The 14,884-nt window shown below is 38.8% G+C and overlaps 1 protein-coding gene across 1 annotated transcript; it reads right to left on the bottom strand.

The window, feature by feature from the left end:
• Positions 1-1,284: 1,284 nt before the first annotated feature.
• Positions 1,285-13,692, bottom strand: DCT (dopachrome tautomerase). The gene is made up of 8 exons (XM_042458423.1): positions 13,659-13,692; positions 10,737-11,036; positions 8,609-8,709; positions 6,078-6,244; positions 4,811-4,990; positions 4,568-4,703; positions 2,500-2,701; positions 1,285-1,780 (listed from the first exon to the last, which is right to left on the bottom strand). The coding sequence occupies exons 1-8, from the start codon at positions 13,690-13,692 to the stop codon at positions 1,599-1,601; spliced, it is 1,302 nt and encodes a 433-aa protein (XP_042314357.1). The 3' UTR covers positions 1,285-1,598.
• Positions 13,693-14,884: the final 1,192 nt, after the last annotated feature.

A 14,884-nucleotide genomic window follows, 5' to 3' on the forward strand; every position in this document is an offset into this window, starting at 1 on the left:
TTTATGTATGATGTAGTGTAGTACGGGGTGGACAACTTCAGGAGGGCCAAGGGCAATTTCCCCCTTACCCACTCAAAACACACATACACACATAGATGGGATTTTTGCATGTTTTCTTGAGTTTGCAATGGGAAGGGGACTTTCTGTGCTGTCTGAAAGCAAAAATTGCCTTATAATCATACAATTTTAAAAAATGTTAGGGATTGACAGGCTTTGAGGGACTGATGGAAGGCTTCAGGGCCACAAAACATGGGACCCGGGGGCCATACGATATTTAATAAACAGTAAAGCAATAATATCTTGTGGAGAGGAAAAAGGGGCCTCTCTTACCTCCAACAAGTGGTTGGTGCTGTCCAAGTTGGTGTCCAAGTTGACACCAGTAATAACCTGCTTGGTGGCCATTCTCTTATAAGGATGTATCAAAATCCACTGTTGTACACAAGATGGATCACCTTTTGTGTACACAGAATATGATGCTGAATCTTGTAAAAACACAACATAATCAATACTCAGGGTTGGCTAAATATATAGAAAGAGAGCAGCATTGATTACAGTTTTTCCGAAGGAAGTGGTTTTTAAACACTAGGGGCATGTTCTGTCCAGCAGTTAGCACACTGTGCTAAATAAATGCTGAAAGAGCAATAGCAGTAAGAAGGCATGCAATAAAAAATGTGCTTCCCCTATGATTTTGTGTATCTAAGGCACAGATGGATGTCTTGCTTTCCCCTGTTCATGTCTGCACAGTCCCACCACACACACAGACACACATTATTTTGTTTCTTTGAAACAAGGTGCTTGCCCCCTCTTGTGCACCTTGCTTTGTTTTAAAGTATTAAAAGAGATAGAATTTTTCAAACTAAGAGTGGAACTCCATGCATTTCTGGTTTAGATAGTGGTTCAGCCCATGGTATGTCCAGGGGGTGGAAAATTTACTCCTAGACCTTCCAAATTTGACTTAGGCCCAATACAGACTGGCACTTTGTGCTGGCCTGTGGGCAGAGTTAGGGTGCAGCATCCGCACGCTGGATGCTCTAGCCCCACCCCCAGGGCACCATTTTGATGTTTGCCAGTCTACACAGTGCACGGCATCATGACATCCCTCCAGTGCTGCATTCACATGATGCAGCACCGAAAGGGCGTCATAATGCCGCACCACTGTGGCTATGGCACCCTTTGGAGGGCGCAAAAAGGAGCCGCTTTTTAGTGGCTCCTTTTTGCACTCTCCAGAGGCTGGATCGAGGCCATGGCATAAGGTTGCCACAGCCCCAATCTGGCCAGGAAAGGGGTGGCTGCAGACCGTCCATTTGGGGTGGTCTATATAGCTCCATACTTGATCTAGTGTATTGTGTGGGATTTATGACAAGGTGTGTTCTAAATATGTAGGTCAAATCTTAGCACCTTTGATATCCACCTATGATCACAGAATACCTGCACAAAGCTAATCTTTCAAGGGAATCCAAAGTAATAGTGCGCAATGTAATGCAACTGGCCGGGAACTGCACTTTTGTATGGATGCTAATTGAACAAATGGCTCATGGTGACCAATTGACTACTCAAGGTTGATTCCTGGAGACAGACCATGAGAAACATTGCCTATTTTAAGGGTCTTCGGTGTATCTTTTTATATTGAACCTTGCATTCATGAGAGGCTCAAATCCCTTCCTGTGTCTCCTGTGCTGAAACAGGACAAGCAGAAGGACCAGCACAACTAAAGCTATCAGAGCTCCTCCAATGGTGGATCCAGCCATAAGTGCCCAAGCACGAGCCTCTTCATCTGACTCTGGAAAGACAAAGAAAAATTAGAAGATATGCCTAATGGTTTTTAAATTGCTTCTCTGTCTCATCCCAATATATAACAATATACAAGGATCTCTTCCTTAAAGGAAGACACTGCAAGTAGATTCAAATGAGAATTTATTCCTCACGGTTTTACCTATCCCTTTTAGAAACATAAGCAAACTAATTGCTCCTATATACAGTTATGTGTACCAGATGTTACTGAATCAAATTTTTCATAAACCTGAACCAACCCAGTAACTTTTAGATGTTTCAAACTAGGTTTTTAAATTATTTTATATTGCATAATGTGGAAGTTTTTGAATGTTTTTAAATTTTTATTCAGTTTTTTTTTAATTAAAAAAAACTTGATCCTCAATGGAAGCTGTTTTGGGTCCCAATCTGGGAGACAGACAACATATAAATAAAATAAAATTAATCCCTTTCCTCTCCAGTAAGCTGTAAGAGGATTTTAAATGCACAGCCTTGTTCCTAGCCTTATACCTATTTTATGTACAGTCTTATTAGTACTTCTTAGAGGTGTCCCAGAGCAAAGGGAGGAACAGCACATGGCAAATGTTTGTGTTAAAAGAATGAGAAAAAAGAATTCAGAGACATGTGTCTGGAATGTGCACCTTTGAATCTAACTGGGCAAAGGAAGGACTGGTGGGGTGGGGGAAAGGTGCTAGTTGCAGTGAGTTCTGGGGAAAACATGAGTTATACCTGGCAGTTCAATGGCATAGCTGTAGCCAAGTTGTGCAGCAGGGAGAAACAATTCCCCATTGGTGATAGGAGGGAAGAAAGGCACCATGTTGAACATCCAGTTATGACCAATAGGTGCCAGCTCTTGAGGCCATGCAGTCTCAGCTGGGCGGAATCGTTTCATCCATTCATCAAAAACTGCATCAGTAAAGGAATGGAGGACCTGGAAAATTCAATTCACACTGATGTTAAATCCACATGAAATTTGCTTTGTTGTTGTTGTTGTGTGCCTTCAAGTCATTTCTGACTTATGGAGACCCCAAGGCAGCCCTAACATAGGGTTTTCTTGACAAGACTTCTTCAAAGGAGGTTTGCCACTACATTCTTCTAAGGCTGAAAGCAGTGGCATCACTAGGGGTGTGCAGGAGGTGCAGACCGCACTAGCTGATGCCCTATGGGAAGGGTGACACCACTGCTCTTCAAACATCTGCATTTAGGCAGAAATAGGCTGTGACAATTGCCTGTATCTCTTTAAAATGCTTTAAAAGATGGTAGGAATGGAGTGAAGCTCAGTGAGAAGAGAAAGGAAAGGCCCCGGAATTTATCAAAATTAAAATTTAAAATTTAAAAATAAAAAAATAAAAAATAAATTGAAATTTTTGATTTTTTTAAATTCTTTTTAAATTTTCTTTAAAAACATCACATTTTCACCAATCCTTCACTATGTATATGTAAATACGTTTAGGTTGTGTATATGATCTTGTAATTTGAAGGTATAATTTTAATTTTGCTAGTTGTTTATGTTGCAACTATCAGCATTACATTCAGTGGTATATGGGAATTATGATTTACGAGTAACATTAGTGCAAAAAAGCATAACTAAGGATTTTTTATGGTGTGAAATGGGAGGAGGTCAATGGGTGGGTAACACCATGACTTACTGCACTGGGTGACACCAACCCTAGTGACACCAATGGCTGAGAGCGTGTGACTTGCCCGAGGTCAGTCAGTGGGTTTCATGGCTGAGTTGAGAATTGAACCCTAGTTTCCAGAATCATACTCCAACACTCAAACCACTACACCACACTAATGACCACACAAATATACTACTATAACAATAAAAATGTAAGGCCATAGATTACCATTGCCAGTGAATGTAGGTTTTCCATTTTCTTTGGGTAACAAGTAGTCTTTTCGAACATACCGTGAAAGAACTAACCTGCAACCCATCTACCTTAAGCACTGTTGCCAAACATTATGAAGATAAAAAGCGTTCTTAAATTATCTACACTCTCTTCCTACAGCACTAAAACTATAAGTACAGTATCAAACTTTACTGTAGCCACCAGAGGGAGCCCATTTACTTCTTTATGCTTCCAAAACATTGAGGAAAGAATTTCTGATTAATAGCAAAGCAGGTGTTATTTTCTTCTCAGCTGCCTTTTCGTTCTTTTTTCTTCTTTTTTGCTCATACAGAGAAAACTCTTGCAGTGCTCATTCACAAATTATTATTATTATTATTATTATTATTGAGTTTATTTATATTTCCTGCCTCTCCAAAAAACGTTTTCTCATCATCATCATAATAAAAATTATGAACTATTTTGCTCTCTTTAAAAATTAAAATCATATTTATCTTCATTCTGTATTCAAATGAACTCAGCCCACTGTTGTTTTGCCTCCACAGTTCATTCTTCTCCTTTTAATAGCTAGACTTAAAGCTTTTATAAACACACAAAATTGTTATCTGTGAAGTCAAATGATTCTTCTACTTCTTATTCTTGTTGGTGTTGCCATGATGATGATGATGATGATGATGATGATGATGATGATGATGATGATATCCCACTTTCCCAAAAATTTCTTCTCTCTCTCTCTCTCTCTCTCTCTCTCTCTCTCCCCCCCCCCTTGAAAAATAAATTCAAGGGACCTGATCCTAATTAGAAACCTCCCTTGGGAAGGAGTTAACTCTCCATCTTCCATTGCATATCTATCTGGAATGATGAGAGTTCTGTAGTCCAGCACATCTGGGGAGTACTGGGATGGAGAAGACTGCTTAAAGGAAACCAAAAGTAGGAGAACAGCCTACCACAAAGATGGGGTCATTCACTGCAGAGTGAGGAAGAGCACCAGTTCCATTCAGAACAGAGTGGACCAAGTTATGGAGACTCACAACTGGAAGGTCCAAGGTTCCATCTGGTTTCTCAAAGCCTTCCAAAGCATTCCTGTGACAGACAGCAGGAGAAATAAAGCATTACTACTGAGCAGACTCCACCAGCCTGAAAGAAATGCCACATTTAAAAAAAAGATCTATAGCAATTAAAGAACAAACCTAAAGCTAAAAGTGGAATTCCGAAAGAAAGGAGGTTTATCAAAATCTTGAAAGGAGAGACAGTTCTGAACATCTTCCATGGTTGGTAGCTGATCACTAGGTTTGCTAAATGGGTTCCTCTGTAGAAGGCCTTCATTGGTTCCATTACATAGTTTCACCAGACGGTTATAATCATCCAAACTTTGGTTTCAAACAAAGATATATAAAGCAGTTAGATTAGATGTTTGTGCCAAGTTTTGCTATATTTTGTTTACAACAGGTCAAATTCAGATTGCAAGTACTAATTGGAATAACTGACATATTAATTGACTAATATTTCCATTGATTAATAACTGGGGCTTATTTTAGTTGCTTATATTCTAAGACATTTGTTAATAATAATGTGAGGGGCACAAATACAAAGAACAAGGTTCACAACTCAGATTTCAGGTTTTGAGATAAGCAGAGCTCATGGATTTTTAACTGCAACTTGTTTGAATACAACTCATAGAATCCACCAGCCATTATAGCCACACATGTGGATTTGAGGGTAGTTTGGGCCTTGCCCACTTTTGAATCTGGCCCTGCTCATTTTATTATTCTCATTCCACCCACAACTTGCACACAATTGCACAAAAATACCATAATGTGGTTTCTAGCCATGGAACAAGCCAATTTCAAAATAGGGTTTTTGACCAGTAACCACAGTTCAGGTGTAAGAGGAGGTGAAAATGAAAGCAAATGTTTTCAATCTCAACCTTGTAGTTATGCTAGAAGAGCATAGCGACAACACTGCTTCCAGACAAGGTTTTTATCACACCACTGTCTTTTCACAGAACTTTGCAGGGTGTCTGAAAATTGTCTTCCATTCACAGTGCTGCTTTAGATTTTTTTTCACCAACACCACACACACACACACACACACACAAACATTAAGGAGAAAGAGTCAGAAAACTGAACAATACCTTCTCTTTTCTAGAAACAGGAGCCCTTCATTTGGAAGCACCCCAACTCTTAATCATATAATGTTAAACCATAGTTTGATGCTATATCTGAACCAAGTCTTAAGGTGTCGATATTATTTATTGAAATGGAAATAATCCTATACTTGTTCACTATTTTTGAACAGCATCTAGATTGGAATTTTGATATGACACATATTTATATGCAAACAATAAAATGATTCACCAGTTAAAAGGCAGAAAATCAATCAGAGTAAGAGAAGCAGGGGAAATTGTTAAGAAACTGGCTCTATAGCCTCACAGTACAATGCCCTCACGTTTGTTACCTATTACATATTATCTCCCATTGTGAAAATCTTGAATTCGCACTTATGAGGTTTGGGTTGTCTGGTCTTGATGCTCCAAGTAGTTGATCGGTGCATATGTCACATTCATTTCGGCCCGTAGCAAAATTCCAATAAGGCAATGCAAAGGACTCATTGCCAATCATCCGCTAAATAACATAGAGTGCAGAAGAGATGGAGGAGAAGTTAAAATATTTATATTTGGTGTGTGCATGTGTGTTGGTAATAATGTATAAATCAAAAACACTTGTTTACTTTTACTATTTTTGCAACCTGAGAACACCCATATTGCCTCTTCACAGCACCTGCCCCACACGTTGCAGTTCTTTTATTATCTCCCCTATAGACACTGCTATAGTCTAATGAAAAATACCTCTGTGGTGTTATAGATTTGTATAGATTTGTATTGTTTGATTTATTGATTGTATATTAGACTATATGTTGCTAGAAGGGGGAAAGAATGGTGAATGCTGATTGGTTGCATGTTTGAGGTGATTTGCAGAAGGTTGGTGAATGACAGGTGAGAATTCAGTTAGATTAGGGTTTGTCTTAGACAAGAGGTTTTGGAGTAAGTCTAGAGTTGGAAAGACAGAAGAGAGCTTTGTTTGGGGGTTTGGTATGTTTGGTCTGACGTAATTTGTGAAGACTGTGAGAGAGTGTGTGTGTGGTACATTGTGTGCAGAGGTGCAGATCAAGGAAAGCCCTCACTCTAGGGAATTATAGTGAGCATGGTTGTCCTTTTCACATTGTAGGGTTAAAGGTGAATAACCTCATATTTGGCCACAGCAGTGGGATTGGTGGGATTGCATGAGTGGAAAGTTGGTGGAATAAGGGTTGAAGAATCCCCCCCCCCAACCTTTACATGTGAATGTTGTGTCTTAATAAAAAACATACTGCACGGATTGACTACCAAATAACTAAGAAAATCAGAGCTCTTCCCCCACTACTGGAAAAATTAGCACTGGCAGATTGAAATCTAGTGAAGTTCTTCAAGGTGGACATATTTTCTCCCTTTTCTCAAGAGGTCCCATGAACAAGGTCCATCAACTTCAAGGTATTTGAGGGAATAATATTTTTTAAAGTATTCATAAATGGCTTTGGTTAGATACTACATTTTGAGTATGTCTTACCCTAAGGATACTTGAGGAATCTGATCTTTGTGAATTCCTGTATTAAATTATCCAATCCACATCCAGACCAAAGAGACAGACTGAAATTTAGGCCTCATTCCCACGGTGGTTTAAACCGGATCATGATTCAGTATGATCCAGTTTAAACCACCATGGTTCCCACTTAATCTGAATCGCTGAATCGATTCGGAAAGGGGGGGCATGGTTTTGACCCATTTAACCCACATCAAAAAGACGCTGGTTTTTTTTTTTCAGGGTCTTTTGGGCTGAATCGGTTTATTCTGAAATAAATCGATTCAGCCTAAGTGGGAACCAGGCAGATTTGAATCTGCCCCGGCAGCCCAGCTTTCCTGGCCTCTCCGCCCCCAGGTAAGTGGGAATGAGGCCTTAGTTATATATATATAAACCTGAATACATATTTACATACATTTTATAGGGAAATGCACATATATATATATATATATATATATATATATATATATATTAGAGAAGACTTTCCTCTAGAACAGGGATTATCAGAGCTTGGTAATAGCGCTATATAAATAAAGCATAATAATAATAATATTAACAAGAACAACAACAGGACATTTACAATAATGTATATTTAAAATAAATACTCTGTGAGTATCAGGGCCAACAACATTACTTTCTAAAGCTAACAGTAACAAGGCCCTCAATGTAACTTTTTCCACCTAGGGAACAGTCGTTACTTGGTAGGGATTATCTTCAGTATGTAAAATAGTATGTTTATTTTGGCAAAGTGATGTCCCAGTTTCTGGGAATTAAGGATAAAATCATGCAAGTGTCTAGTTCTGACACAGCTCAGAACTAGACAGATTTTCCCATTCCTACATTACCCTCAACTGCTTTTAAAATCCTGGTGCTACTGATATTGCTTAAAATTAAAAAGTATTATATAGGTTAAAGAAGATGCAGAAAAGGATAAGTAAAATGATTTGAGGAGAGAGTTTACTTCCTTTGAAGGAGCACCTTTGAAAAAACCTGGAACTTTTTGAAATTCAGGAGGCATACACTATTGGCTGAAAGATAGGTAGAAGTTTATAAAAGTTATGAATGGTGCAGAAAAATTATTTAGAGAGAGATAACCCTTCCACTTACCCACCTCTACACACACAATCATGGCAACATTTTGTAAAACAAGCTGCTAGCAAATTAAGTTCTTACAGTCACACCAGGTTGTCTCCCTTCTTACTTTCATTGGGTTGACCTTGGCATCAGGACAACTGTGAATGATGCCATCTGTTGAGCTGTCCACTTTAGCCTACCATGCTGAGAATCCTTCCCTTCCCATGGTGTTGTGAAGTAGAGTAACTACAATAATTGTTAGTTTTAAATAACATAGAGATACACATTTTTGCTAACCTGCAAATCTCTTTCCAGCATCAGCAAATGATACCTGTGCCAAGTAACAAAGGCAGGTCCTTGGTGGGAGAAATCTATTGCTGTGAAAGGACGGCCTGGTCCTGTAAATGGAACAGCAGAGTAGTTTAAATTAGAAAGTCTAGTTTATAGATATTTGTTGGAAACTACTGAATTCAACTGTAACAAAGATAGAATTGAATGGAATACAAAATTTGATTGCCCTGTACAAATTAAGCAATGGAAAGCTGTTCAAGATTCAACATCTAAAGCTTCTTTAGATTTAAATCTTAGGTTGGTTCAGCAAAAAATGTTGTTCGGGAACTACACTTACCTCTCTTTAGGATGAAGTTGTCTAATTCAACTAAATGTTGGCAATGAAATACTGATAATACTGTTGTGGAGAAACTTTAAGAAGGAAGTGGAGCCCCACCACCAAATAGTTTGAGGTACAGGACTGACTGGAGCCCTTTCACACTACACTGCTATAGCACTATCATTCCACTTTAACTGCCATGATAACATCTTATGGAACTCTGGAATTTCTAGTTTGGTCAGAGGCACTAGAGTTCTCTAGCTGAGAATATTAAATGCCTCTCCATGGGAAGATTCCATGGGAAGTTGCCATCCACTTAAAATGTAATATAGCCCTAACCATGTAGTGTGAATGGGCCCTGGCACTCATTACAGTTGTCCTTACATATACATACTGTACTACTTCAGAGTACCAAGTAGAGGCACTGTGGGACTGGAAGGAGAAGGTCCACTAAGAGAAGTTTGTTCGGTCACACTTCCCCAAAATTAGGTGCCAAACCTGTAAAAGGGCATTGTCTCACACAGGAACTACTAGCTATTCGATCACACAGAATTATAAGTCATCCCACACTCTATATGTCTTATATGTATTAATCAGTGGTGCAGAAAATACAGATCTCTCAATATTATTGAACTGTAATGCCAATCAATTTTATCATCAAAACCTATGGTGAGAAAGGACAGGAGTAACAGCAAGAATATGTAAAGACCCACAGGTTCCCCACCCCTGGTTTATACTAACAGTTCCTCTCATTTGGTAAAATGCTGTCATCTATCTACAGTAATTCCAGTTTTAAAAGGTATCCTGAAAGAAAATATCAATCACTTTCTGGAAAGTAGTGTTGCTTTCTGGCATTATATGTGCACAAAAAGCTGGATATTGCTCACCACTCATCTATTGACTCCGTATTCATCCCTATACAAGTAAGCATCAAAAAAGAGGTGTTCTGATCACTGGATGGGCTAATACAGTGCACCCGTGTGATACATGGGTGCACTATATGCGGCTTCAAGCATACACTGAAGCCACATGATAATGAAACAAATGGGGTGTGTGCCTATAACATGCTCCCCACACCGTGCTGCATGCACACATCCCTTTGTTTGCAATGGGGCATGAGCATACTCAGAATTCCCCTTACACAGGGGGATCCAAAATGGTGCGGCTGTTGGAATTTTATACCCCTAGAGTGCTGGCAGTTGAAGAGAGTTCTGGTGTGGGATTCATTTATGAGAGATCTGAGTTTGATGGTCTCCACACATAGTGTCAGCTACAGAGATAGTATCTCTACCTAATTGGTGTCATGGTGGCACACAATGTAAAGGGGTTTAAGAGATTTGGGGACTGACACGTCATCCCAACACAAAATAGGTGGCAGTTGGCAAGCTGTCACACCGCTTTTTTTTAAAAATAGTCCTTGCTCTTCTGCCTTTCATAGTAGCTTGGCCTGAAGACTTTTGCAAATAACAGTCATCTTTATATGGTGAAAATCTTCACCTGCTGATCTCTGCTGATCAAGATACTGTTAAAAGTCACAAATACAGCCCTGGTCATAGTTGCTGAACACCTGGTAATCCTGTTCTTCAATGGTCTTCTCTGCAAAAGAAGTTACTGTTTTTCCCCTCAGCAGGAGAACATGAGAACAAGTTCTCAGACTGATTACATTTTATCTGCTGGTGTGGATGTTCCATTTACTATTTTTCCTACAGTTTGTTCCTATTATTCATTTATATTTTTATTTATATTCTATTTCCCATCTTTTCTACTGTAAAAACCTTTTTATAACCCATCCCTCTGGAATGAAAAAACACCCACCTAAGAGTGTGTCTCTGACAGAGTAATAGTGAAGCCACACATAGTAGTTATAAATGCTGCAGTTGGCAACTTGTGGGTCATTTCCGCTGGGACCAAGCAGACTCAGCCAATGCTCAGTTGCAATCACATATTCTGGATGAACAGTTGTCTTGGCACGGTTTAGAGCATCCAAGAATTGTTCTCTCTCCTCTTCAGTCAAAGCGTGGATGTTCTTCCGGACAATCAGGGGCTTCTTTTCATCACAGTTGGGCCCCTTCCAACCAAATTTGCAGTCCCCACAGTTATAGCCAGCAAAATTCCCTGCATTAGAAGAAAACATCAGTTATGCCTCAGTGTATATATGAATAAGCAAACAAAAGGCTGCAGAAAACTATCCAGCAAATGTTTACTATTTGGACAAGATAAAGGTGCTACTACTCTACCACTACAATGTCATGACTTGCCAGTACTGACCCAAGACATTTTTCTATCTGAAAAGAAACACAAAATGGTATTCAACACCTTCACTTGTTTGTGAAAGGAGCTGCATTCCAGATATAGTGGGTTTGTTGGCCAAGCACAAAAGCAAGTCACCTGCCTTTCTTGCCTGGCCAGCAGCTCCACCAGACCCAGAAAAGGCTGTTGAAAAGAGGAGGAAGGTATTTAAAAATGTATCAGATATCAAATATACTAGGTACACCACTGGTTGTTGCTATAACTACATTACCTATTGCCACATAATGCATAACAGGGAAGCAAATTACATGGCAATAAAGAATGCTAGTCTTTTATAAATAAAGACATAAATAAATTTGTATATGCCTCCACACAAAATAAACAAATAAATTTGCTATGAACATTTGCTTAGGTGTAAGACCTATTTAATTTAGCAAAATATATATTTTTACAAACTGTTTAAACAGTAATACCAAGGTGACAATGATGTAGTATTGCAGATGTTGTTGCACCACAATTCTTAATTTTTCTGATCCTGCTGTGCTGGTTAAGACTGTGGAATTTGCAGTTCACACAAAGTCCAAAGTAGCAAAATGGTGGCAGCCGTGCTGGGGCAGCCAAACCCTATCTTAGCTATATTTTGAGTCCTTCCTTAAAACTATGGCCTGTTACAGACTGCCAAAATAAAGCTGCTTCGGGTCTCTTTGGAGGTATGCTATTTAAATGATACATGGGTCTTAAGAGTCCGGAGGTCGCGCCAAAGCCACACTCCATTCCTAAGCACTGGAGTGCAGCTTTTGGTGCAGCTTCCAGATTCTTAGGGTACATGCATCATTTAAACAGCATACCTCCAAAGAGACCCAAAGCAGCTTTATTTTGGCAGTCTGGAACAGGCCAATGTGTCGTATCTTATGGTGGTTTATGATATGGTATATGCCACATCTTATAGTGTACCCCTCAAAATATCCATTGAACTCAATAGGCCTTACTCCCTGGTATGACTTTAAGTGATATTTGACACCTGAAACATTGTGTAAAATCTATGGAAACTATAGTAATAAATGCTGGAAATATTTTAGAGAAAGAGGATCACTTTATAACATGTGGTGGTCATGAAAAGGGGGGGGGGAATGCATACAAATACACTATGAGCCTTATCGCACTAGATAAATCCAGCTCAGAAATGGGATTTTAAAAGTAGACTACAGGAGGTTTTTCAGACATGTTCGCACCGAACAGCCATAAAGTTCCCAAAAGTAAAAAGGATTTTGCCATTTTATCCAGTTTCTATTCACTTTATTTTCGCATTTTTGCTGTTTGGAAGAAACATTGTCTGAAAAACCTCCTGTAGTCTACTTTTAAATCCCATTTCTGAGCAGGATTTGTCTAGTGTGATAAGGTCCTATGAAATAAACAAGATTCTACAAGAAAATTTAAAATGTAAGCTGGAAATATTTTTGTTAAACATGGTGGATGTGGGGTGGGTGGGTTAGAACCTTGTTTTTTACATAATCAGTGGTGAGAATTGTTTATGCCCAAACGCGGAAACAAGAGAACATCCCAATGATTGATGAATGGCTATTAAAGCTATTGGATATACTAGAAATGGATAAAATGTCAAAAGGACTAAGAAATGTTCTATCTAAAGAATACACCAAAGAGTGGGGGGGGGGGGGGGTTCTTGTGTATTTAACTCAGAAATGAGGGGAAATGGGTATAAATTTGGATTAAAATGTAAACAAAATAAGATATAAATGGAAGTCAAAATATAGATTCAAACTAGTAGAGAAAGAAGTGTATAATTATATGACTTTGGTATAATTTACTGTTAAGAAAGGAAAGGAAAGGGAAATGATATGTTCAATATAAGATAGCCTATAAATTAACAAGACCAAATAAGTAAAAATTATTAAAAACTGTTAACAAGGAAGTAATGAATGGTGAATGGTTGAAAAAGTCAGGGTCTATTAATATTTGTGTAGTCTGTGTAGTGAAGATGCAAGCTGATTTGTTTGTTTTTTATGAATGTTGTTTTAAAAAATAACTATCAATACGTACTGTACAAAGATGTCCAAAAAAGGGCCTTAATCCCTGGCAAGCACATATAGGACTGTAGCCTTTAAAACGGTACCTGTTTTACATGTACTGTATTAGTAATTTTCTTCAAAAATAGAGAATTAGTGAGTGCTCCCAACCTTCACAATAATATTTTAAATAATGATTTTTCAGATTGCGCTGAGAGGAAGAAAAGTAGCGGAGGACACAGAAAGAGGAGAAGTAGAAGGGTGGGGGGAAATCAAATATTTATCCTTATCAGCATATGTTTTAGAAGACCTTCAACTTTAACTATGTGTAGTATTAGAGAAGGATTTCAAATAGGGAGTGTTGGTAGAATTACTGGTATGCTGCAAGTAAAAAAGTACATATCCTATTTTCATCTGTGAAATGGATGACCCATGCTATGTTATTGTTTTATTTGTATCTTACTCTTGATCACAAGACACCAGGTTTCTGTAACCATGATTATGCATGTAGGCTTCATGCAAATATTGTTATATGGTAAGTTTATTAAGCAGGGTTTTATACAATTATATTTAGCAGGGCTCCAAATATAGGCCTCCTACAGGATCTGACCAAGACCAAAGGAAGAAATGTTGGGGAGCAGGAGAAAGGCCGGTAACTGGACTGTATTTAAGGAGCCAGGGAGTAGTTAATACACTGTGAGCCCAGTACAATGCAAAATGAGATTACATTTTCCTGACAAGAAAATGAGAGATATAAAAATCTTCACCTTCACCTACTTAGTTTTGTTTGTATGCCTGCTGCCTAGAGAACTGGGACAGTAGAAACTGGATACAGCAGATGACAGGAGAAAGTGGACTGGGAGAAAATTATTCCCTCTCTCATAATCTTGAAACCATGGTTATCCTGTAATGAGGATTGGTAGGAAATGCACAGTACTATAAAGGAAGTACAGTGGTGCCTCGGGTTACGAAAGTAATTCGTTCCGCGACCGCTTTCGTAACCCGAAAAGCCTTCGTAAGCCGAATTGCCATAGGCGCTAATGGGGAAAAGCCGCGATTCCGTGCGAAAAAGCCGAAAAAAGCACCAAAAGTTTTTTCGTAACCCGAAAAAACATTCGTAACCCGGAACAATAATTCCCTATGGGATTTTTTCGTATCCCGAAAATTTCGTAACCGGGTATTTTGTATCCCGAGGTACCATTGTAACTTCTTCAAAAACATAACACTTGGTTAAATTGTAGAATTTTGAGACACAAGAGGCAAAGCTGAACACCAGTGTTTGCAGCTTTTAAAGCAGATTTGATAAACTTGGGGAAGATACAGAAAAGACCTCTTTGGTTACCTGTCTTCCTGGCTATATCTCCTGAAAGCTCATGTTTGTAACTTGGCATACTCTTGGACTCAGCATTAAAACTGAAGGCTCAGATTTTGGAGGTGGTCAGAAATATGTTTGTCCAATTACAACTAATGCACCAACTGTACCTATTCCTGGAGATATCAGATCTGGCCATGGTAACATTTGGGCCATTTGGGATATAATGCTGGAATATTGATGGGTTGGTTATAGGGACCATATCACTCCCTTGGAGAAACACTTTCACTGGCTATAAGTCCAAGTCAAGGTCATGATCTATAAAGCCCTATACACCTTAGAGCCAACTTTCTGCTATCTCCCCACATGTGCATCCC

This window comes from Sceloporus undulatus, chromosome 3 (assembly GCF_019175285.1).
Source record: "Sceloporus undulatus isolate JIND9_A2432 ecotype Alabama chromosome 3, SceUnd_v1.1, whole genome shotgun sequence".
Classification (NCBI taxonomy): domain Eukaryota; kingdom Metazoa; phylum Chordata; class Lepidosauria; order Squamata; family Phrynosomatidae; genus Sceloporus; species Sceloporus undulatus.

Bases quoted from the DNA above. Each gene is read 5' to 3' on its own strand.
- DCT (XM_042458423.1), bottom strand. From the start codon at position 13,692: ATGGTTACAGAAACCTGGTGTCTTGTGATCAAGA. The intron at 8,710-10,736 runs GTGGGTGTTTTT...TTCCATTTACAG, and splicing joins TGTCAGAGACACACTCTTAG to GACCAGGCCGTCCTTTCACA. The intron at 1,781-2,499 runs GTATAACTCATG...TTGTCTTTCCAG, and splicing joins CTATGCCATTGAACTGCCAG to AGTCAGATGAAGAGGCTCGT.